Source organism: Dendrobates tinctorius, unplaced genomic scaffold, assembly GCF_039654945.1.
Source record: "Dendrobates tinctorius isolate UK_male_01 unplaced genomic scaffold, ASM3965494v1 ptg000079l, whole genome shotgun sequence".
Classification (NCBI taxonomy): domain Eukaryota; kingdom Metazoa; phylum Chordata; class Amphibia; order Anura; family Dendrobatidae; genus Dendrobates; species Dendrobates tinctorius.
The window spans coordinates 10,351,683-10,377,452 of NW_027361747.1; the positions used below are offsets into that span (position 1 = coordinate 10,351,683).

Consider the following 25,770-nt stretch of genomic DNA (forward strand, 5'->3'; position numbering starts at 1 on the left):
TGAGAAAAAAAAATCCAGAAAATCACATTGTCTGTTTTTTTTTCATTTTATTTGCATATTATGGTGGAAAATAAGTATTTGGTCAGAAACAAGCAATCAAGATTTCTGGCTCTCACAGACCTGTAACTTCTTCTTTAAGAGTCTCCTCTTTCCTCCACTCATTACCTGTAGTAATGGCACCTGTTTAAACTTGTTATCAGTATAAAAAGACACCTGTGCACACCCTCAAACAGTCTGACTCCAAACTCCACTATGGTGAAGACCAAAGAGCTGTCAAAGGACACCAGAAACAAAATTGTAGCCCTGCACCAGGCTGGGAAGACTGAATCTGCAATAGCCAACCAGCTTGGAGTGAAGAAATCAACTGTGGGAGCAATAATTAGAAAATGGAAGACATACAAGACCACTGGTAATCTCCCTCGATCTGGTGCTCCACGCAAAATCCCACCCAGTGGGGTCAGAATGATCACAAGAACGGTGAGCAAAAATCCCAGAACCACGCGGGGGGACCTAGTGAATGAACTGCAGAGAGCTGGGACCAATGTAACAAGGCCTACCATAAGTAACACACTACGCCACCATGGACTCAGATCCTGCAGTGCCAGACGTGTCCCACTGCTTAAGCCTGTACATGTCCGAGCCCGTCTGAAGTTTGCTAGAGAGCATTTGGATGATCCAGAGGAGTTTTGGGAGAATGTCCTATGGTCTGATGAAACCAAACTGGAACTGTTTGGTAGAAACACAACTTGTCGTGTTTGGAGGAAAAAGAATACTGAGTTGCATCCATCAAACACCATACCTACTGTAAAGCATGGTGGTGGAAACATCATGCTTTGGGGCTGTTTCTCTGCAAAGGGGCCAGGAAGACTGATCCGGGTACATGAAAGAATGAATGGGGTCATGTATCGTGAGATTTTGAGTGCAAACCTCCTTCCATCAGCAAGGGCATTGAAGATGAAACGTGGCTGGGTCTTTCAACATGACAATGATCCAAAGCACACCGCCAGGGCAACGAAGGAGTGGCTTCGTAAGAAGCATTTCAAGGTCCTGGAGTGGCCTAGCCAGTCTCCAGATCTCATCCCTATAGAAAACTTTTGGAGGGAGTTGAAAGTCCGTGTTGCCAAGCGAAAAGCCAAAAACATCACTGCTCTAGAGGAGATCTGCATGGAGGAATGGGCCAACATACCAACAACAGTGTGTGGCAACCTTGTGAAGACTTACAGAAAACGTTTGACCTCTGTCATTGCCAACAAAGGATATATCACAAAGTACTGAGATGAAATTTTGTTTCTGACCAAATACTTATTTTCCACCATAATATGCAAATAAAATGAAAAAAAAAAAAAACAGAATGTGATTTTCTGGATTTTTTTTTCTCAGTTTGTCTCCCATAGTTGAGGTCTACCTATGATGTAAATTACAGACGCCTCTCATCTTTTTAAGTGGTGGAACTTGCACTATTGCTGACTGACTAAATACTTTTTTTCCCCACTGTATATATATCTATCCAAAAATCAGGGGCACACACCGTTTTTACTGAAAAAAAGAGCTATTTTATTTAGCCCATAATGGACGTTGGGCTAAATAAAATAGCTCTTTTTTCACATCCAGGCACAGAGATACATCATCACTGCAGCTAATCACTGGCTGCAGTGGTGAACACCTACAGTCAGTGATAAGTTGAGACAGATCAGAATAATATGGTCAAACGCCACCCCCAAATAACCCATTATCCTGCTTTGGAAAGGATCACATGGTATACCACTGTAATAAATGAAGTGTAATTGAGCGTGGCAAACCCGGTAGCAGCGCTCCATCCCCCGCAGTACAACCACACGACCTTCTCACCAACTTACCTGAGCAATGAACTGAATGATCTTGACAAATATATTAAGAGGTGTATCGCGGGGCACTACACTGCGGGAGCCTTTGGGGAAAAGTGCGGATACGATGCTCATAAGGCGGCTGGAAAAAGAACAATAACAAATATGAAAAACGTCTAATCTGCTCAAATTCTAATCCAATAAATTATCTGGCCAAACTTTCCAGCAATATCTTAGTTTACATATATGCTATGTTAGGCCGGTTTCACATTAGCGCTTTTTCAGCGCGCGCACGGCCGGGGGTAGCTCCGCCCCCGAGCCGGCTCTCTGCCCGGCGTGCCCGCCCCTTGCTTGTAGCGCCGCCTACTAGCGGACAGCGGCGCCTGCGATCGGCGCACCCTATCTTTAGCATAGGGTGCGCAGATCGTGCGCTAGTTGCGCTTTGACCTGCGCTGCGCATCCGAAAAGTTTGATTTTGGCGCGCACGGCGCACCGTCAAAAGTGCGCAGCACAGGTCAAAGCGCAACTAGCGCACGGCCTGCGCACCCTATGCTAAAGATAGGGTGCGCCGATCGCAGGCGCCGCTGTCCGCTAGTAGGCGGCGCTACAAGCAAGGGGCGGGCACGCCGGGCAGAGAGCCGGCTCGGGGGCGGAGCTACCCTCGGCCGTGCGCGCGCTGAAAAAGCGCTAATGTGAAACCGGCCTTACACATATTCTCTCTGGCATCGATGGGTGGACAGTAGAAATTACCATGACCATAAGACCAGTTAAATTAAATGCGATGGGAACACAAGAAAAATATATAAAAAAGGTAAAAAGAAAGTAATAATACAGCAGGGTTTCCAAATAGTGGTTCATTACATGTGCATTGCTCTGAGAACTCCAGTTTTTCCTTCTGTGCTTAATACAGAAGATTTTAGTGGCAGCCACATACTGATACTAATTAGGATTATTTCTAGAAATTATTACATCCCTGGCACCAAGGAGCACCATTAAAGGGACTGCCAGCACAGAATGACTGTTCAAACTAATCACAAGCAATTGGGGCATCTTGGCGGGGCCAATCGTTTAGTGCATGATCCCACTTACTTAAGGCCCTTTTACATTTAGCGATGCACCAGCGATCCGACCCGGTCAGGATCGTTGGTGCATCGCTAAATGATCGCTAGTGAGCTTTCACACAGAAAGACCTCAAAGCGATGCAGCAGCGATGCAGCGGACGATACTCACCTTTCACACACAGCGATCCTGGCGTCCTCCCGCCCGCCTCCACGCGTCGCTCGTCGTCACAGCAGGAAGCGGACGACAAGAAATGGAGCCGGACATTCTCGCGCGATCAGCGATGGACAGCGGGGGAGCCGGTTGGAGGTATCACACATAGCGATATCGCTATAACGTCGCAAAATCGTTGACGTTATAGCGATATCGCTATGTGTAAAACCCCCTTTACCCTCCATCTCTGCCCCTGTCTATTTTGAATGAAAGCCCTGGCTTTATAGAGCCAGAAAAGGGAGGAGATACATGGAAAACAATTAGGTGGGAAAGTGCACTTAAATGTTTAGCCACCCCAAGAGTGCACCGTGAGCCTGTGCTTAGTTTGCACAGTCAGTCATTCTGTGCTGACAGAGTCCCTTTAAATCCTAAAACAACCACAATCTAAAATTCAGCTGCTGCGGGTACCCCGCTGCCCAATGCCATATATACACTACCGGCCGCCCTCCTACGCCATGGGCCGTGGTCACTCACCTTTGTGTTACAGTGTTGCTTTCACATTTTATCCTAATAACATAAACCCATAATAATCTATACAGAGATTCCAGTGCAACTCGAGACATTTTAGGGTCCTTATTCTGAAAGAAAGAAAGAAAAGTAAAATAAATGGTCTGTGGCGCCAAAGTGTGAAAAAAAAATACTCCACGGACATTTCATCAATAGCACACTGCTAGCATCATATAGTACAAATAAATGCATGTTAAAGCAGGATACATCGGGTAAGAATTATCAAGCAGAATCAAAGCACAAATTGACCCCAAAAAGTGGAATATATGGCACGTGTGACATGGTTTGTGCCAGGAATAAGGGACCCGTCACACACAGCGACACCAGCGATCCCGACGATATGACCTTGTCAGGATCGCTGGTGTGTCGTTACATGATCGCTGGTGAGCTGTCAAACAGGCAGCTTCATCAGCAATCAGCACGAGCGACACGTGGGTAACAAGCGACGCACGTCGCTTAGTTACCACTGTGTACCTTAGTTACCAGCGCGCTGGTGCAGGGAGCTGGTAACCAAGGTACACATCCGGTTTCTAAGCGGCGCGCGGCACTTAGAAACCCGATGTGTACCTTGGTTACCAGCTCCCTGCACCAGCGCGCTGGTAACTAAGGTACACATCGGGATTCTAAGTGCTGTGCGCCGCTTAGAAACCCGATGTTTACCTTAGTTACCAGCGGCAGCTCGCTGATTGCTTGTCTCCCGCCTGTCACATGCAGCGATGCGTGCTGGCCAGCGGGAGACCAGCGATCAAAAAAATGTCCTGGCCATTCCAGGACGATCAGCAATACCCGGCAGGGGGGGCCGGTCGCTGGTCAGTGTCACAAACAGCGATCTCGCTGGTGAGATCGCTGTTGCGTCACAAAACTTGTGACTCAGCAGCGATCTCGCTAGCGAGATCGCTGTGTGTGACGGGGGCTTAAGGGGTGTGAACTTTCGAGGAGCTCTGATGTTATGAGGGGGGCATCTTGCTGTGCCTGGAGATTCCCAATCTATAGTTTGTGGTCCACAATCCTGATCCAACCAGTATAGGCACGAGAGAAGGTAATCAGCGCTAAGAGCAAATATGACAAATATCACTTTGTGGCGGGTATACCAACTGTGTCCCAGCTATGTATAAGAGCTACACTGGGTGTTAGGATAGTCCCCTTGTAGGGTACATTTAACTGAGAAGCTTAAAGGAACCTTTATAACATGGAAGCATTATGGCTGTATAGCCACTTCCCCATTCTCCCTCAATTAAAAGAATAATAAAAAGGAAGAAGCTTTTTCTGTAGAGACCGGGTGTGTCAAGAGAAATCTAGAGTAAAAGCGATATGAAAATCATGCTGGAAGTGCACTGGAGGCGTGTCATCACACTTTACACTGTTTCTTCCAAGCACTGACGCCCCCCCAGTGCACTTTCAGACTGATTTGCATCTTGATTATATTCTAGATTTCTCGTGACTAGTAGGTAAACAGAAAATTCTACAAAAAAAAGTCTTCATTTTTATTGAGAGGATAATTGCCTACACAGCCATACCACTACGTCATTAGGTGCTGGCAGAGTCCTTTGAAAGTAGAAATAAATACAAAACATGAATATATGCCACCAAGAATAAAAATTACCCAATGAAATTACCAAACGTCAAACCAGAAAAGGTAGAGAAGCTGTTTACAGAGGATTATTAATAAGAGCTATGACCTGTATATAAACATTCAACACTGCTTCATTTATAAGGTAATAAGCCCCAGGTACTGAGATCCAGAAAATATCCAGAGAAAAGTCTGAGTGGTGTAAGTGATTATACAGTAATACCAGTCAGCAGGCCCGCTCCCTACGCATGTGGTACATATGTGATGGAACCAGTCAGCCGGGCCGCTCCCCACGCATGTGGTACATATGTGATGGAACCGGTCAGCAGGTCCGCTCCCCACGCATGTGGTACATATGTGATGGAACCAGTCAGCAGGTCCGCTCCCCACGCATGTGGTACATATGTGATGGAACCAGTCAGCCGCGCCGCTCCCCACGCATGTGGTACATGTGATGGAACCGGTCAGCCGGCCAGCTCCCTACGCATGTGGTACATATGTGATGGAACCAGTCAGCCGGCCAGCTCCCCACACATGTGGTACATATGTGATGGAACCAGTCAGCCGGCCAGCTCCCCACACATGTGGTACATATGTGATGGAACCAGTCAGCAGGTCAGCTCCCCACGCATGTGGTACATATGTGATGGAACCAGTCAGCAGGTCCGCACCCCACGCATGTGGTACATATGTGATGGAACCAGTCAGCCGGGCCGCTCCCCACGCATGTGGTACATGTGATGGAACCGGTCAGCAGGCCCGCTCCCTACGCATGTGGTACATATGTGATGGAACCAGTCAGCCGGCCAGCTCCCCACACATGTGGTGTGGTACATATGTGATGGAACCAGTCAGCAGGTCCGCTCCCCACACATGTGGTGTGGTACATATGTGATGGAACCGGTCAGCAGGCCCGCTCCCCACGCATGTGGTACATATGCGATGGAACCAGTCAGCCGGCCAGCTCCCCACACATGTGGTACATATGTGATGGAACCAGTCAGCAGGTCCGCTCCCCACGCATGTGGTACATATGAGATGGAACCGGTCAGCAGGCCCGCTCCCCACGCATGTGGTACATATGCGATGGAACCGGTCAGCCGGGCCGCTCCCCACGCATGTGGTACATATGTGATGGAACAGGTCAGCAGGTCCGCTCCCCACGCATGTGGTACATATATGATGGAACAGATCACCATATTTTAATTCTTGGATACAACTTCATCAAGAAGAAAAATGTGTTGGGGGAAAATAAAAGTAGGAATGACACCTTACACCATCTCTGTTTCACACAAAAAATGAAGTTATATTGACAGTGGTTACAGGTTTCCTTGCATAAATTATCTCTAAATCCGGCATTTCCCGACATGTACGGCCCAAGATGCTTAACACAAAAAACATGACAATATATGGAATTAGAACAAATTGTCCAATTTAAAAAGGTTGCCCTGTGAAAACAAGTTCTCAGCTATCCACAGTTGGTAACTTGGTGATAAGCAGGCCCCCGCGGTTGTCAGATAGGAGACCTTTTCTCCTTGTTAGGATGGAGCGGCAGTGCATACACTTGACCAGTGCCAATAATTCCCTATGGCGCTGCCAAGTGCTGAAACACGACTTTTTGACAGCCCCATAGAGTGTGAATGGAGCTGTAGTCAGGCGTCTGCGGTGCCATTTTGCAATGCAGATAAATGTTCACAGTTGGGCGTAAACACTCCCCGATCTGCCAATTACTGTGGGTCCCAACGATAGGATATTCACGGATCGGCAGGTTATCGCCTATTTTCTGATCAGGTGATAACTTGTACCCACTGGACAACCCCTTTAATGCAATTTAAGAAGCGTTCAGCATGGACACACCTAGATACACATGAGTGGAGAAAACAACATAAAATAACCTGGAAAAAAAAAACAAAAAGTAAAGCAAAAAGTATACAAAATTACTCAACTTTTTACTTATATTTCAAGTGGAAAATTATGATCAAAGGTGGAATTTCGGTCTACTAATCCAAACTATTCAGCTTTGGATGTTGGGCAATGAAGCGTTGGTAGTTTTCCTGACGTACAATGGAGAGATCTGTTCTAGCTTTAGTTCAACAAGAACTAAGGGTAAACTGCAATTAAGAGACTGAATGCAAATGCGTCCTAACATACCATTATATAAACTGCACTAATCATCAGCACATCTTTAGAAATGCAGAGGCGGTGACGGATGGCTTAGGATTTTTAGAGCAATTATTTCTCCAGTATGAGGGAAGATCAGGGCCACACTTCGATTCCACGTTGGATCCTCATTTTCCCATTTCCAGCCTGGGTCATGACTAGCATTCCATAGGTGAAACGTATACGTCATCTATCAGTATCAGTCATTACACCTCTGGTGGTGGGCTACCATTGTCTGTACGACATACACAGCCACGAGCTAATGAGAACGGGGCAGAACATACTGGACTTACAACACTGCCCTGAATATATTCTAGAATGGAATATGGTTTAGAAGCACTCGTCTTTCTATATCTATGGATTATCAGTCTGTTCAACCAACTTTGGAGCTCTAAAAAGATTTCAAGAGAAAAGATGAAAACTGAAGATCCAAGAAATCCATGAAAAATAAAAATGTCAGCATTGCATTCTGATGATTACATGCACCATTGCAGCCATTTTTCATTTATCGGATTAATCTAAAATGAAAAATATGGCAACTCTGAAAATAAAAAGTCACTTATTAGTAATATTCTAAGGTTTCTTGCTCACTGCTTCATAGTTAAGAGCCAAACAAATCTGGCCCCACAGACATCTGTTACTGCTTTGTGTTTGTCCCCTACATTCAACAGGTTATCAATAAACAGGTACCATATTTTTCGGACTATAAGACACACTTTTTTCCTCCAAAAATGTGGAGGAAAATGGGGGGATGCGTCTTATAGTCCGGATGTACCGGCTCTGGCTATGGTGGGGAGGTGGGGGAGCTATGTCGGCAGAGCAGCGGGTCACAGAGGCAGGAGCCGACGGCTCCAGCGAACTCCTGTGCCCGCTGCTAAAGAGAAATAAATATGCACTGCATTCCACGCCCATGGGTGTGGAGGACAATGAATATTCATTTCTTTCTGACATCCTGGTATGATTGGTCCGGTCCTGGTATGTATGGCCCCATCAGAAAAGACAAAAAAACAAAAAAAAAACATTACACTTGCCTTTCTCCGCTCCCTCGCAGTTGCAGTGTCCTGATCCAGTGCAAGCAGCTGATTAATGCTTGTAAGCAGCGCATGGCAGGGACGTTATGTGCTGCTTGCAAGCAGAAGGGCAGCTTGCCGGAATACTCACCGAGACTGTTCATCGGAGATCGCAGTGAGTATTCATTCCTCTTCAGTAGCGCACAGTGTCAGCTATCGGCTTACCGCTTCTGCCGGTCGTCACGTGTGCAAATCCTTAAGAGAAATGAATATTCTGAATATTCATTTCTCTTAAGTATCGGCGCATGTGACCACTGCAGCAGCAGGAAGCCGGCGGCTGACACTGCGCACTAAGAGAGGAATGAATACTCACCGCGATCTCCGATGAACAGTCCCAGTGAGTATTCCGGCAGCTGTGCTCTGCTTGTGAGCAGCGGATGACGTCCCTGCCATGCACTGCTTACAAGCATTAATCAGCTGCTGACACCAGAGCAGGACACTGCAAGGGAGCGGAGGAAGGCAAGTGCAATATTTTGGGTTTTTTTTTTTTTAAATCTTTTCTGATAATAAGAATAATAATAAATTTTATTTCTATAGCGCTGACATATTCCGCAGCACTTTACATTTCAGAGGGGACTTGTACAGACAATAGACATTACAGCATAACAATAATCACATAGATCATAACAGATATCAAGAGGAAAGAGGGCCCTGCTCGCAAGCTTACAGTCTAGGAGGAAAGAGGTAGACATGAAAGGTGGGTGGTAACAATTGCCCTCAGTGTTTGGACCAGCCATAATGTTAAGTGTGTAACAGTACAGACACAGAGGGCTAATGGATGCATAAAGCATGTGGGAACATGATGCGAGGAACCTGGTTATGGTAAAACTTTTGACTGTGTCACCCAGGGATAGATTAGGTTAATGTGTTGAGGCGGTAGGCCAGTCTGAATAAATGCGTTTTCAGGGCACGCTTAAAATTGTGGGGATTGGGGACTAATCGTATTGAATTGGGAAGTGCATTCCAAAGAATTGGCGCAGCACGTGTAAAGTCTTGGAAGCGGGAGTGGGAGGTTCTGATTATTAAGGATGCTAACCTCAGGTCATCAGCAGAACGGAGGACGCGGGTAGGGTGGTATACTGAAACAAGGGAGGAGATGTAGGGTGGTGCTGAGCCATGGAGGGCTTTGTGGGTGAGGGTAATAAGTTTATACTGAATTCTGTAGTGGATGGGTAGCCAAGGTAGATGCATCGGTGTAACGATTGGTGATGAATATGATCATGGCTACAGCATTCAAGACAGATTGGAGAGGGGAGAGTTTGGTAACAAGAGAAACAGTAAGAGTTTTTGCGTAGTCAAAAGTAAAAAAAAAGGTCGAATTCTAGAAATGTTTTTGAGGTGCAGATGACAAGAGCGAGCCAGTGATCGAATGTGGGGAGCAAAGGAAAGCTCGGAGTAAAGTATGACCCCAAGACAGCGGGCATGTTGCTGGAGAGTAATAGTGGAACCACACACAGAAATGGCAATGTCGGGTATAGGTACATTAGTAGAGGGAGGAAACACAAGGAGTTCAGTCTTTGACAGGTTCAATTTCAGATATAGTGAGGACATGATGTTAGACACAGCGTTTAGACAATCGCCGGAGTTTTCTAGAAAGGCTGCCGTGATGTCAGGAGAAGAAGCGTATAATTGGGTGTCGTCAGCATAGAGATGGTACTGGAAACCAAATCTACTGATTGTTTGACCAATAGGGGCAGTGTACAAGGATAAGAGGTGGGGGCCTAGAACCGATCCTTGAGGAACCCCAACAGTAAGGGGAAGGTGAGAGGAGGAGGAACCGGCAAAAGATACAGTAAAGGAGCGGTCAGAGAGATAGGAGGAGAACCAGGAGAGAACGGTGTCCTTGAGGGCAATGGAACGGAGCATAGTGAGGAGGAGCTGATGATCCACAGTGTCGAATGCTGCAGAGAGATCCAAGAGAATTAGCATGGAGTAATGACCATTTGATTTAGATGTTAGTAGATCATTAGAGCCTTTAGTGAGGGCAGTTTCAGTAGAGTGTAAAGAGCGGAAACCAGATTTGAGAGGGTCGAGAAGAGAGTTAACAAAGAGATAGCGGATAAGACGGGAGTGGACCAGGCGTTCCAGGAGTTTAGAGATGAAGGGAAGATTAGAGACAGGTCTATAGTTAGCGGCACAGTTTTGGTCGAGGGATGGTTTAAGTAGTGGATGTATGATGGCATGCTTAAATGAGGAGGGAAAGATACCAGAAGAGAGAGAGAGGTTAAATATTTTATTTAGGTGAGGGGTGACAGCAGGCGAAAGGGACTGGAGGAGATGTGACGGAAATGGGTCACTGGTGCAAGTGGTTGGGCGAGAAGATGCAAGGAGCCTGCTTACTACTTCTTCTGTGACTGGTTCAAAATCAGAGTGAGCTAGATGCAGTGGGGGAGGGAGGACAGTGCATGGTATGTTATATTTCTGATGGGGCCATGCATACCAGGATCGGGCCAATCATACCAGAATAAGGATGGGACCAGTCATACCAGGACCAGGATGGGACCATGCATACCAGGATAAGAATGGGGCTATGCAACCCAGGTTAGAGATGGGGCCATGCATACTTGAACGAGATGGGGACTCTGCATACCAGTGTAGTGATGAAGGGCAATCATTCCTGCCAGGATAAGAATGAGGGGTCCATGCATACCAGGCTAGGGATGAGGAGCAATGCATAACAGGATAGGGATAAGGGGGTCATGAATACCAGGATAGGGATGAGGGGTCATGTGTACAAGGATGGGGATGAGGGGACCATATTTACCAGGATGGGGGATATTAAGTACAGAATTGACCACATTTTTTGCTTCAGTTTTTCCCCCCTAATTTCCTCTTCTGAAACCTAGGTACATCTTATGGTACGGTGCATCTTATAGTCCAAAAAATACGGTAAGTGTAAAAGGAAGGGCGACTCCAGGATCAGACTACGGAAGGTTTCTTTGTAGTCTGTTACCAAGACTACACAGATTTCCAAAGGAGCAGTAAGCACAAACTGGTTGGAACAATACAAAAAGACCACTTACAAAGTTAGTTTATTTTTCATTTTACAGAAACTGGTACTATAAAAAATGGCTGCAATGGAGTAGACATCCTTTATTCATATTCTTTTTTCCTCATTTTCTAAACCATGTCCTGAAATTCCAGCAGAAAGAGATGAGGCATGGATAGAAGACCCTACTGGAGGTCTCTTGCTCTCTTGTCCATGGGGCAGGCATGAACTCACCTGAAGAGTTTCTATTTGCTTTCTGATACTGTTGTTAGATGGCATCTAAATAAAGCAACGTGAGACAGCAAAACAAACATGAGAATGGAGCCACATGCATGTTAGATGAAAAAGCACAACACGAACAGCACAAAACTAAAAGAAGCCGGGAGGAGAATGAACCTATCGTCTCTATGTATTAGAGGGGTTATCCCAGGAATCGTTTTCCCCCAAGTTTTATCATCTATACAATGAATATGATTTTTATTGATTGAACAGCTCCTTTAAAAGGAACTTATACAAGGAACTCTCCCTTTAAATAATATATCTGAGGGCAGACTCTCATGCAGACCAGAGTGCAGCTCATAGTCCTGAACAGCTCATTTATAGCAATATCGCTAAAGCGCCACCGATTTTTTGACGCAGCAGCGATATTGCTAGCGATATCGCTACATGTGATACTCACCTCCGACCGGCTCCCCCGCTGGCTATAGGTGATCGCGCGAGATCGGCCTGGTCCATTTCTCGACGTCGGCTTCCTGCTGGCGCCAACGAGCGAGCCATGGACGCAGGCAGAAGACGGTCACCCTCGCCGCGTCTGAAAGGTAAGCGCGACCGCTGCTGCATCGCTGGTGAGATCTGCCTGTGTGGCAGCTCACTAGCTACCATTTAGCGATGCACCAGTGATCCTGACCAGGTCATATCGTGGTCGGGATCGCTGGTGCATCGCTAAATGTAAAGGGGCCTTAACGTTTGTATTTGTGCCAAAACTAGTGCCTTTCGCCAATTACGCATTTCTTCAGAGACTAGTCCAGCATCAGATTCTGTACTTGCGCCCCATCAGACGGGATGGACGTTCTCCTCACTGCTCAGCAGAGCAGGACTCGCCATATCACCATGCCCCTCTGTGCTTGCACCAGGAACATGGCGGTGACGAATCCTGCTCGGCCCACCAGTGGTGAGAACATCATTCTCTTCTCAGGGAGCATGATCGCAGTATCTGACCCTAGACTAGTCCTAGGGAATGGACACACTTTCTAACTAGTCCAAAGTAATCCGCAGACAGAAAGCCACACTGTTATATGTTTCTTAGGCACATGGGACAGCAAAAAACATAAAAAGGTGCAGGAATAGGGCTCTAAAGAGAATTTGTGGTGCTTTGAGGGATTATGGGACCTTTTAAAGGGAATCTGTCACCTATAGAGTTGAGCGACTTTGGTCGGATCGGGTTTCGTGAAACCCGAATGAAACAAAATAAGTTTCAGATGAAACTCGTCCGACTAGAGCAAAAAAAGTCGGAGTTTCGTCCGACTTTTATTTCCCATTGACTTGCATTGGGGTCGGGTTTCGGACGAAACTCCGACTTTGTTTTGCTCTAGTCGGACGAGTTTCATCTGAAACTTATTTTGTTTCATTCGGGTTTCACGAAACCCGATCCGACCAAAGTCGCTCAACTCTAGTCACCTATATTTAGTGATATCATGTAAAGATATCACCCAATTGGGCGTCCCATAAGGATTCTATTAGGATTTTTTATTCTCCCTGACCCCGCACCTTTGAGGCATAAATACCTTTAACTTGTTGGGGATGTATGCAAATCGCCGCGTTCCGGTCAGATGGGCGTGGCTTAGTCTCCTTCTTTCCCCCCTCCTCGGCTTGCCGCACGTAATCTCCATCTGTGAATATCACAGATAACGTTGGTTTCCGGCGCCTGCCCAGTATGCTTTGCCCACATGTGGGCGAAGCATATCGCTACTGCGCATGCGCCAGTATTTTCCAGCGAGGTCAATGCCCCGGAAGTCTTCACATGCAGGACACACTTCCGGTGCATAGACCGCGCTGGAAAATACTGGCGCATGCGCAGTAGCCATTATATGCTTTGCACACAGTTGTGCAAAGCATACTGCACGGGCGCCAAAGGTTTTACAATGCGCAAGCGCAGAAACCAACGTTATCTGTGATATTCACAGATGATTATGTGCAGCAAGCCGAGGGGGGGGGGGGGGGGAGAGAGACTAAGCCACGCCCATCGGACCGGACCGCAGCGATTTGCATACATCCCCAACAAGATAAAAAAGGTATTTATGCCTCAAAGGTGCGGGGTCGGGGGGAGTCAAAAGCCCTAATAGAATCCTTATGGGACGCACAATTGGGTGATATCTTTACATGATATCACTAAATATGGGTGACAGATTCCCTTTAACATATTTGTAAATCTCAACTCATCAGATGTAATATCTGCAGTATTAGCACTTTCCTAATCTATTTCTCGTTATGTGCATGATGACCGTGACCATGGACTCGCAGGCCCCAAATACAGTCATGTAAGAGGCCTTCATCTGATCACTCTCACAATATGGGGTAATCCCAATATTACGGTGGGGCTGTGGTATGCAAAGAAAATACGGTCGGCAGATTATAGGAGCCACTTAGGACACCTGATATTTAGTTGCAATGTATATTGAATACATGGAGCAACAGCATGTTCCTTCCCCGCCAGTGCTAGAGCACATACACACCTCTACATTAAGTCCTCATGCACATGGCACGCTTCTGGGGAGAATACCATGTGATGGAACATATCACCAGTAATACCTCGTTCATGGATCCTATAAAGGATGGACCGGACACATTGGTGCAGACACTGCTTTATAGGTCTGTACAACAGTCATCCATAATATGGCTGTGTGTATTATAGGTTATTATTAGGGGCTTACCATTGCTATCATCTGACAGCCAAAAAGCTATATGATTACATAAATCATTATTTAATATGTATTAAAACTAATGTTCATGGTGACATGCCTTAATTGTTTTTTTTTCATTCGCATTTAAACATTAGGACTGTAGGTAGACTAGTTGTAGTATTGAAAGTATGACTGTTCTCAGACTTTATAGAGGGACTAGAGCAAGCGATAGGTTAAATTACTAATGTTAGTACAAACTGCAAAGTAAATGCAAATTTGCCTTAAGAAATAAAAAAGCGGCGTATTTCAGACATTAAGGATGAGACGTGGGAATGGAAAAAAAAAATCACTTCAGTGTGAACGGAATGATAAGCAGTGAAGGAAACACAGGAAGGAAATGTGATATGAGCCAGCCATGAATCAGACATGCAGCTAATGATCAGGTGTGGAGTCCTTCTCAGAGTTCATTAAATCTACATTATTACGGGTAGAAAGCAAAAGTGCCAGAGGAAGATATGGAAAGATATGCCATACAACATTCACCAGGACTGTGCTCAACACAGTAATAGGAAAAGCAATACATTTAGCTCAACCGGCACTATGAAGAAAGTCACGTCCACCCCAACAGGAAGAAAGAAGCGGTAAATACCAGGATTCAATCAGGAAAAGATTGACATGACAATGTAATTGATTGATTAGTTCCAAAGATGGGCAAAGAAAGTCACAGAATAAAACAGAGAGGCATATTAGGGTAATAAACCGATCTTTATTCAATCACTGCAGTGTCCTCATCACTCATCATGGTGGACGGGCACCTACCTTCAGATGTGACAGACAGTTCTGTAAGAAGATGTGCCAATTATTGAGGAAAAACTGCTTCTGGCTCACACACAACAAGCAGGTGATCAGAGGATATAATGCCTGGAAAGAATAAATCAGCAGCGTGAGAGGCATTTAGGGTACTTCCACAACTTATTTCTTCGTGTAGATTTTGAAGTAGATGCGATTTAAATAAAAAAACAAAAAAAAACAAAAAAAAACCACACACATTTCAGATAGTATACTTTACCTATTCATGTCAACGGAAACCGAACACTACAATTCATACAGCGAATTTTTGATATTTTTCTGTTGTTCAGATGAGGTTTTGAAAAAGCGAGTGCCTGATCTGGAGGCAGCTTCCTGTGATGAAGGAGAACGCTGACACAGCATCCAGCCCAATCATTGAGAAAACTGATCTCTCGACTTGTGCCCCACACTGATCTATGTGATTGGTGCAGGGCAGGAGAGAAAGCTACTGGGATCTGCATTCCTGAGGAGATAAAGGACCTTCCACATGACTAGCTCCAGGACTAGAGCTGTGTGAGTCTATAAATGTGCAAGTAGCAGAGATGTGTGTCTACATGTGCATATGTCACATAGCTGTGTGGGTATAATACACACACTGAAGAGAAACACCAACATTAAAATCTATTACCTCCCTCAGCTAATAAGACTGCAAAAAAATGGTCCCAGCACTTTACCCAGCCAGGCAAGTTTACAATTTCTGTTGTCTAAACCTGGGGTGTATCCTATAGTCAGAAAAACATTTTGGAATTTTCTGCCTCAAAAATCTCTGTGTAACCATAACCCCGCAAATCGTAAATGTATCGCAACTTTGTTTTTCTAGGCATAGATGTCATGACATCATTGTTTACTCTGCACCTCGCTTTGTTATTTAGGATACAGATGATGACTGGGCACACAATATATACTTTCATTACCCAAGTGCTTGATTAGTATCAAGCAAATTAGTATTGTATATGCATGTAAGCGCCATCTTCATTGTCAGCACAATACAAGTATAATCAGCAACCATAGCGTGTGTTACTACTTATTCTAACGCCATGTTTACTTTTAAAAGGATAGCAATTAAAGAAAAGTGAAAAAAATTGCACAGATCTGGTACAGGAGCCACGTCATTTGTGGAACCACTGGGCCTGCTAATTAGATGAGATACAAGGGATGTGAGCCGGTAGGAGTACTGAGCGCATCGCCCTCTTCACCCGGTGTACTGAGCGCATGCGCCCTCGTCACCCGGTGTACTGAGCGCATGCGCCCTCGTCACTTGGTGTACTGAGCGCATGCGCCCTCGTCACTTGGTGTACTGAGCGCATGCGCCCTCGTCACTCGGTGTACTGAGCGCATGCGCCCTCGTCACTCGGTGTACTGAGAGCATGCGCCCTCGTCACCCGGTGTACTGAGCGCATGCGCCCTTGTCACCTGGTGTACTGAGTGCATGTGCATTGTGCCCTAGTCACCCACTGTACTGAGGGCATGGGCCTTCATTGCCCGTGGTACTGCGCACATGCGCTCTAGTCACCCAGTGTACTGAGTGCATGTGCATTGTGCCCTAGTCACCCACTATACTGAGGGCATGGGCCTTCATTGCCCAGTGTACTGAGCACATGCACCCTAGTCACCCAGTGTACCGAGTGCATGGGCCCTTGTTGCCCGAAGTACTGAGCACAAGCGCCCTAGTCACCCAGTGTACTGAGTGCATGCGCATTGTGCCCTAGTCACCCACTGTACTGAGGGCATGGGCCTTCCTTGCCCAGCGTACTGAGTACATGCGCCCTAGTCACCCAGTGTACTGAGTACATGCGCCCTAGTCACCCAGTGTACTGAGCACATGCGCCCTAGTCACCCAGTGTACTGAGCACATGCGCCCTAGTCACCCAGTGTACTGAGCACATGTGCCCTAGACACCCAGTGTACTGAGCACATGTGCCCTAGACACCCAGTATACTGAGCGCATGTGCCCTAGTCACCCAGTGTACTGAGTGCATGTGCCCTAGTCACCCAGTGTACTGAGTGCATGGGCCCTAGTCACCCAGTGTACTGAGTGCATGGGCCCTAGTCACCCAGTGTACTGAGTGCATGGGCCCTAGTCACCCAGTGTACTGAGTGCATGGGCCCTAGTCACCCAGTGTACTGAGTGCATGGGCCCTAGTCACCCAGTGTACTGAGTGCATGGGCCCTAGTCACCCAGTGTACTGAGTGCATGGGCCCTAGTCACCCAGTGTACTGAGTGCATGGGCCCTAGTCACCCAGTGTACTGAGTGCATGGGCCCTCATTGCCTGGTGTACTGAGCGCATGCACCCTATTCACAGTGTACTGAGCGCATGGGCACTCATTGCCCAATATACTGTGCACATGCGCCCACGCCGCCTGGTATACTGTATGTAGAGGAGGTCGATGGACCCATACCCAAAACCCAAATCATAAACATCTCAGTGCGAGTTCTCCATTTTATACCTCAAACGTTGAGTGTTTGATATTTTGATAGAGTAGATCAATAAATCCATCAAAAATAAATACCTCTGAAGGAGGAAGTCCTGATGCACACTATATACTGACCTAGTTACTTAATTTACTTTACCACATACTGTATTAGCACTGAGGTCTGGTTGTATTCATATTTGTTGTCATTTCATCAAAATTATTTTTTTAAAGGACACAGCTTTTGCACTTTTATGTATTTTCACAATGTAATAAAAAAAGGTCACATGCGGTAATTTGCACACCTATGTCCAAGCTAGGTGGAAATACAGATGGTATTTCTAAATCTTAGATCGTCACAGTGTGGAACAGATCAAATCCAGAAGTCCATGGTATAGTGACCCTAGCGCCACGGCCAGCGGCGTTTACTTGAACACAATGGATAAAAAGACTGTCACTTCAAATAAACGTGACGTCACTTGCTATGGGCTCACCCGTAGATGAAGTTACCAACATGTTTCAGAGGTAACATCCACAAACAGGTAGGCACTGTGGTTTCTCACGCTTTCTGGTGGATTACATTTGCATGTTCTATTACGTATATGTTTCAAGTCCACCTATCCTGGGCATAGGTGTGCACATTAGCACATGTAACCTTTTTTATTAGGCTGGCATATTTTACACATATGGGTAGTGTGTTTCATGCAGCTTCTTGCATAAAGTTGGAAAAGTGGAAGAGCTTTTGAAAATGTTATCAAGTGTATATTTTCACAATGTACTGGCATATTTGCTTTTTTATTGACCTCCACAGCGACAGACTATTGAAATCAAATAGCAAAACTGTGATTCCCCTAAGGTCAGCATTTGAGGGACAAACTGTGAAAACAGGTACCTGGAAATCATAGACATCCACATAAGTTTATTAAAATATCTCACCAGGGAATGTTTCTTTCTTGAGCTCAAATCAAACGTGTTCTGATAGAGCATCTCCACAAAATTTTTTAAACATGGCACGTTTACTTCGTTTTTTACAGCCTAGGAAGACAAAGACACATCATATGAATAGATGTAAAAGAATAATCAAAACAGTAAGAGAGAGAATAAATAACTGAAATCAATTGCTTTCTATAACCATCAACAAGCTTCTTACACCTCTCAACTGGAATTTTGGACCACTTTTTTTTTTTGCAAACTGCTCCAGGTCTCATGTTTGAAGGTGCTTTTTCTCAGCAGTAATTTTAAGATCTTTCCAATAGGTGTTCAATGGAATTTAGATCCGGACTCACTGCTGGACACTTCAGAATGCTCCAGTGCTTTGTTTCCATCCATTTCTGGTGCTTCTTGAAGTATGTTTGGAGTCATTGTCCGGCTGGAAGACCCATGACCTAGGACGCCAATCCAGCTTTCTGACACTGGACACGGACATTGCGACCCAAAATCCTTTGGTAACCTTCAGATTTCATGATGCCATGCACACAGTCAAGGCACCCAGTGACCGAGGCAGCAAAACAATCCCAAAGTATCTTTGAATATCCACCATATTTGACTGTAGGGACTGTGTTCTTTTCTTTGTAGGCCTTATTCTGTTTTCATTAAACAGTAGAATTATGTGCTTTACCAAAAACCTCGTTCTTGGTCTTATCTGTTCACAAGAAAGATTTTGGCTTACTCACACATTTTGGCATACTATAGTCTAGCTTTCCTGTCTCTGTCAGTAGTGGGGTCTTCCTGGGTCTCCTGCCACAGCGTTTCATTTTATTCAAATGTCAACGGACAGTTTGTGCTGACACTGATGCACCCTGAGCCTGGAGGGCAGCTTGAATTTCTTTGGAACTTGATTGGGGCTGCTTATCTACTATCCAGCCTATCCTGCACTGCAACCTTCCATCAATTTTTCCTCTGCCATTCAGAGATTAGCTACAGTGCCATGGGTTGTAAACTTCTTAATTATGTTGTGTCCCGTGGACAAAGACATCAAAATCTCTGAAGATGGACTTTTAACCTTGAGATTGTTGATAGCTTTCAATAATTTTGTACCTCAAGTCCTCAGACCGTTCTCTTCTCCTCTTTCTGTTCACCATGCTTTGTGTGGCACACAAAAACACACAATGCAGAGTGAGTCAACGTCTCCCCTTTTTATCTGATTTCAGGTGTGATGTTCATATTGCCCACACCTGTTACTTGCCACAGGTGAGTTTGAATTAGCATCACATGCTTGAAGCAAAGTTGTTTACTTGATTTTTTCAAAAAATGCCAACAATTTTGTCAGACACATTTTTGGAGTTTAGTATTTTTTTTCTGTTGTTACAATAGACACAATGGAATTAATATGTGTATAACAAAACCTTTTTGATTGCAAACATTTTCTGGGTGAAATACTTCATTTTCTGGAACAATTTCAAGGGTGCCAGAAAATTTAGGCAATGCCTGCATATAGGAACATATAAATATATACAGCGGGATCGAGAGAGAGATAAATATTAAGATCTTGATTTTGAAGTTTCCACTCCAGAATCAAAACTCTTCATACAATGATTTTAAGTGGAAAATGCCAGCTTCTCCTAGGTAGGGATGAGATTATTATATCCGAAACAGATCTTGAAAGCGCAGCACTATTGCTTTTGTGTACATGTCTTACAGAACCATTACCCACAAAGAACAGACATGGCTCTAAGGTAATTGCTTATTATTTTGGCAGAATGTATCACCCTTATAGCAAGTGAAGTATTAAATCAGTATTCCACCTACATATTACACAGACAGGTAGTCTTCTTATATTTCTCCAAATAAATATTACAAGTAGACATGTAACAAAGCCATATCCGTGTGCATTAGCTTTCCAAAGAAAGTAATGCTAAATCAATGAAACTTTACTTGCAGGATTTAGTAACGAACTTTGGAGACGTAGCAGCACATGTATGAGGGAGATATGTTCTTTCCATTGTTGTGGAGTGAGTCAGGAACTTCAAGACTTCACCCACACCCATACAGGACAATGTAATTCTTTTTGGGCCAATACCCATGACAGCAAATAATGTGCGCTAACACTCAAGCACTGCAGATTAAAGTACATGTAAGGGAGGGTTTGCAAAGAGCATGCGAGTTTACATGCTGTATCATCCTTGCTACTAAACATGGTGTGATAAGATACCAGGGATCTCCAAGGTATACAGAAATTGTAGTGGACTTAATAGCAACACTGCAATCATATCTACCAGTAATGATATGTTTAGTGTTGGGCCGAGTCTGCATTCTATGGAATGTCCTGGTGTTTGCATGGTTTACTCTCGGCTTTCTGGTTTCTTGCCACACATTGATAAATGTACAGTTTCCTAAGAACGGGCGTTGGACTGCGCTGCAGTATATGTTGGAGCTGTATAGCATCAGGGAAAGAACATAATTTACGTTGCATAATACAAGATTTACTTACAGCAGCCACAGGGATGAGAATTTCTACAAACAGACCGGCAAGTGCATGTTTTATGTCCTTGTCTTTCACTTCCAAGAAGTACTGTGCGCATTCCTGTCCAAGCACAAAAAAGATCAGTCATTACATGGGCCATCTATGTGTATAAATATTCATCTTTATTACCATTTAAATAAAAAAAACAACAACACACATTTACTTAGCGCAAACATCATCATGTACCACAACCTAGGTGTGACCGGCCGCCCACATATGCCTCGGAGAAGGATCGGTCCATTGAAAAGGCTGGTCCTTTTTTTGTTTTCCGGGAAGTCTGGAAGCGACTAACTTTTCTGCCAGCAGAAATCATCTGACCGTTTGGCCCAGCCAAGCACTCGTGTATGGGGGAGTCGGGAGAACAAACAGAGATATCTAACGTGTATGGCCAGCTTTAAGGCCGGGATAAATCTTAGAGCGGTCATGTTTCTTCACTAGGTAGAAATCAATAATGAGAAACTTGGGAGGGTCCAGCTGACTTTACAGGACTGGTCCGCTCTTAGGCTACAAGTTTGCAGTCATTATGAAACTGCAGACTTGTGAATCCTCACTTTGCGCGCACTGCGAGCTGTGAGGATTCTCTCGTGTGATCAAGTATGCGATATGCAGCTTTCTGGACACATCCCAACTAGACCATTACCGGCCTTGCTCAAGACCCAGGTATGGAGTAAGGCTGGGACATACTTGCAGTCACGTGCCCACAGCTACCAGCGCCAAAGAGTCCTCACAGCACGCAGCGTGCACAAAGTGAGGAGTCACAAAGTGACTGCAGACTTCTAGGTTAAAGACTGGACATCCCCTTTAATCCAAGTGGCACAAATGAGTGTATCTAATGAGAGCGTATTAATATACTCTCCTACTGCAGCTCTCTCCGGGATACAGTAGAGGTCTTCTCTACTTCTCAGCGACGTCACCATAATTCCAACTTCCCGGCTCACTTTATGCTCTGTGTGTGAGCAGGAAGTCTCTGTTACTAGATCAGTCCACAAAGCCGGGTTCTGACGCTTCATAGGCTTGGATTGTAGAAGCCTCTTCTGGGTCACGCAGAGCGCAGTGTTACTCGGTGAGTCTGCAGAGCAGTGAGGTCACTGAAGAGGAGAAGACCGGCACTGGATCCCGGAGAGAGCGGCTGCAGGTGAGAATATTCATACACTGACACTACATTACATGCATATACACACACACATTTAGAAAATATACATGGCAGAGCTTTTTTAAATAAGTTTGTCACTTTTAGACCACTCAGCAATTACTGTATTTTTCTATAAGACGCTGTCATGTCGGACGCTGTTCACACCACAGCGTCCGGCAGGCAGCGGTAGTTCCATCTCCGTCCACTATAGCCTCAGTGGCGCCGGCTTGATTTTACTCAGGTTATCTGGGGTTAATCTAGCTGGAAATCAGGTGGGATGTTTGGTCACGCCCACGGTCTTTAAATAGTCGTGCTGGCCTGTGGGCGTCGCCGATTATAGCTTGTGTTTTGTGCCAAGTGGTTCCGGTCTGGAGAGGAGGTGTTGGAGAGAGAAATTCATATCTGGTGTCGTATGATCCGTTGTTACTTTTTCGCCTTCCTATATTTGTGCTTTGTTTTGCCCTGTTCACATTACGGTATTGTCCTGTGTGTATGCGGCGCGGTGTGGTTTGAGTTCTCCCTGTCTGTCATTACTGTGTGGGCTTTGGTGGTTTTACAACTCACTGGGTGGAGGGTGGAGGGTTCAGCTTAGGGCTGAGCAGGAGATAAGGAGAGGCTGGAGGCTCAGGCATTTGCACCTTTAGCAAAAACCCTGGGTTGAGGGTCAGACAGGGTTTTCCCTAGTTTGAGGGACTCCGCAGGGGCCCGGGTTTGTCCGCCTCCTTTGACCTAAGCCCCGCATAACAGACGCACCCCAGAATTAGACAGCAGAAAATAGGAAAAACATTTTTTCGATTAGTTAAAACTTCACTGCTGGCGTTAAGTGGAGAGGTCATTTATTACTAATTTTATTGTGCTAGGGTATAACAGGGAGGCAAACAATCTATTTTAAGAGTCTCTCTACAGTGTGAATTTACACACAACACAGCTCTGCTTCTGCTGTAAGCCCATATACATACACACAGCTCTGCTGTATACACATATATACAGTGCGTTGCGAAAGTATTCGGCTCCCTGGAACTTTTCAACCTTTTCCCACATATCATGCTTCAAACATAAAGATACCAAATGTATATTTTTGGTGAAGAATCAACAACAAGTGGAACACAATTGTGAAGTTGAACGAAATTTATTGGTTATTTTAAATTTTTGTGGAAATTCAAAAACTGAAAAGTGGGGCATGCAATATTATTCGGCCCCGTCTATTTCAATATGATCGCTTGCACAGTGCTCCTTGGGATGGTTATATTGGAAATCATTTTGTATCCAAATCCAGCTTTAAACTTCTCCACAACAGTATCACGGACCTGCCTGTTGTATCCTTGGTCTTCACGATGCTTTCTGTGCTTCAAACAAAACCCTGGGACTATCACAGAGCAGGTGTATTTATACGGAGACTTGATTACACACAGGTGGATTATATTTATCATCATTAGTCATTTAGAACAACATTGGATCATTCAGAGAGCCACAATGAACTTCTGGAATGAGTATGCTGCACAGAAAGTAAAGGGGCCGAATAATATAGCACACCCCACTTTTCAGTTTTTGACTTTCCACAAAAATTTAAAATAAGCAATAAATTTCGTTCAACGTCACAATCGTGTCCCACTTGTTGTTGATTCTTCACCAAAAATTTACATTTGGTGTATATATACACATACACACATATATACACACACGCACACACAGCTCTGTTGTAAGCACACATACATACAGCTCAGCTGTATGCCCGCATACACAGCTCTGCTGCACACACATACACCCACAGCTCTGCTGCACGCAAATATACACACACACACACACAGCTCTGCTGTGTGCACATATGCATACACACACAGGTCTGCTATGCACACATATACAGCTCTGCTGCATGCATATATACATTCACGGCTCTGCTGCATTCACATATACATACATAGCTCTGCTGCATGCCCATACATACACAGCTTTTCTACATGCCCATATAGACATACACCGCTCAGCTCTGCTACATACCCATATAAACATACACAGCTCTGCTACATGCACACTACATAGACATACACTATACATTACCACATCCTGCATTCCTGATCGGGACCTGTATGGAGGCTGCAGCAACAGTGCATTTGCAGGACCTTCCACTTGATTAACTAAAGCACTTTTCAAGTTACATGACCTGAAAGGTCCTGGAATTACGTGCAGAAGGTCCTGCAGCTTCTTCTCCTGCTCTGCACCGCATCACAATCGATTAGACCAAAGGAAAGACAGCAGCTCTCTCCTATTCCGAAGGCAGCATCCTGTGATGAAGACGCTCACACTTTAAGGCTGCGTTCACACGTCGCGGTTTTTTTGTGTTTTCGCGGCAGTTTTTAACGCTCGATTTTGCTGCGAAAACAAAAAAAACAGCATCCCATGCAATTCTATGGGATTCCGCAATGCTTTGCTAATGCTGCAGGTTTTCCAGCGGCAGAATCGCATAGCGGAAAAATACGCAGCATGCTCATTATTTTGCGGAATCGCTGCAATTCTGCCCACATAGGGATGCATTGTTCTGCTTACTTTCTGCATGTGGCTGTGCCCACCATGCGAAAAGTAAGCAGAACATTTGCGGATGGTACCCAAGGTCCGGAGGAGAGGAGACTATCCTCCGGGCTGTGGGTACCATAACCCTGTAAAAAATAGAATTAAAATAAAAAAATTGGGTTATATTCACCTTACGATGTCCCGCGCAGCGTCCCCAGGCTTCAGCGATACACGCGGCAGGTCCCGTTCCCAGTAATGCATTGCGATAATGACCTTTGCTGACGTCGCTGTCTCGCGATACTGTAGCGGTCTCGCGACACCGCGACGTCAAAGGTCATTGCCGCAATGCATCACCGGGAACGGGACCTGTCGGAGAATTGCGGAGGCCTGGAGACGCTGCGCGTGACGTTGGAAGGTGAATATAACCCGATTTTTTTTTTATTATTTTAACATTAGATCTTTTACTACTGATGCCACATAGGCAGCTTCAATAGTAAAAGTTGGTCACACTTGTCAAACACTATGTTTGACGAGTGTGACCAACCTGTCAAATCAGTTTTCCAAGCGATGCTACAGATCACTTGGAAAACGCTAGCATTCTGCAAGCTAATTACGCTTGCAAATCGCTAGTTTTTCAGCGGGAAAATCGTGGGAATTTAAAATGCGGAATGGAATTCTCGCAGCAACATCCACGGGAGTTCCGCTACGTGTGAACCCAGCCTAACACTTTTTTTCTTGTTAAAAAATGTGTGTTCTAGTTCAAAAAAACTACAGTAGCTATGTGGACATCTATAATTATAGCTATTGTGCCCTTATAGGATAAATTTCTATCTAAAATAAAAGATTCCATATGAAAGTTTCCTTTTACCAGTATTAATATGATGCACTTTACATAAAACCTATGTACTATATACCTGCATAAACTGAAAAGAGGCTTCAAAATCCTCTACCGGATACATTTTGACACGGAAGAATTTCATCCCCATGATCAGGCTGATGATGCTTTGCACCACATGTGGGCTTTGTTCCTTCTGCCGCAGTTCTTTTAATTCTGTGACAAACTTCTTCCTCACAGCCTGAAATCTAAATGATGAAAAGAAAGCAGAAGGAGCTC

The 25,770-nt window shown here is 45.0% G+C and overlaps 1 protein-coding gene across 22 annotated transcripts in view; it reads right to left on the reverse strand.

Moving 5' to 3' along the window:
* Positions 1-25,770, reverse strand: part of FRYL (FRY like transcription coactivator) — a 387,434-nt gene that overhangs the window by 148,426 nt on the left and 213,238 nt on the right. For 16 of the 22 annotated variants that reach the window (XM_073583507.1, XM_073583505.1, XM_073583498.1 and 13 more), the window contains 7 exons: positions 25,571-25,739; positions 20,984-21,076; positions 18,490-18,588; positions 15,111-15,212; positions 11,626-11,670; positions 3,570-3,673; positions 1,857-1,965 (listed from right to left, as the gene is read on the reverse strand). In XM_073583507.1, coding sequence (XP_073439608.1) covers positions 1,857-1,965; positions 3,570-3,673; positions 11,626-11,670; positions 15,111-15,212; positions 18,490-18,588; positions 20,984-21,076; positions 25,571-25,739 — 721 coding nt within the window. The remainder of the gene's footprint in view (positions 1-1,856; positions 1,966-3,569; positions 3,674-11,625; positions 11,671-15,110; positions 15,213-18,489; positions 18,589-20,983; positions 21,077-25,570; positions 25,740-25,770) is intronic. The other 6 variants (XM_073583493.1, XM_073583492.1, XM_073583509.1 and 3 more) reach the window with 1 other exon arrangement.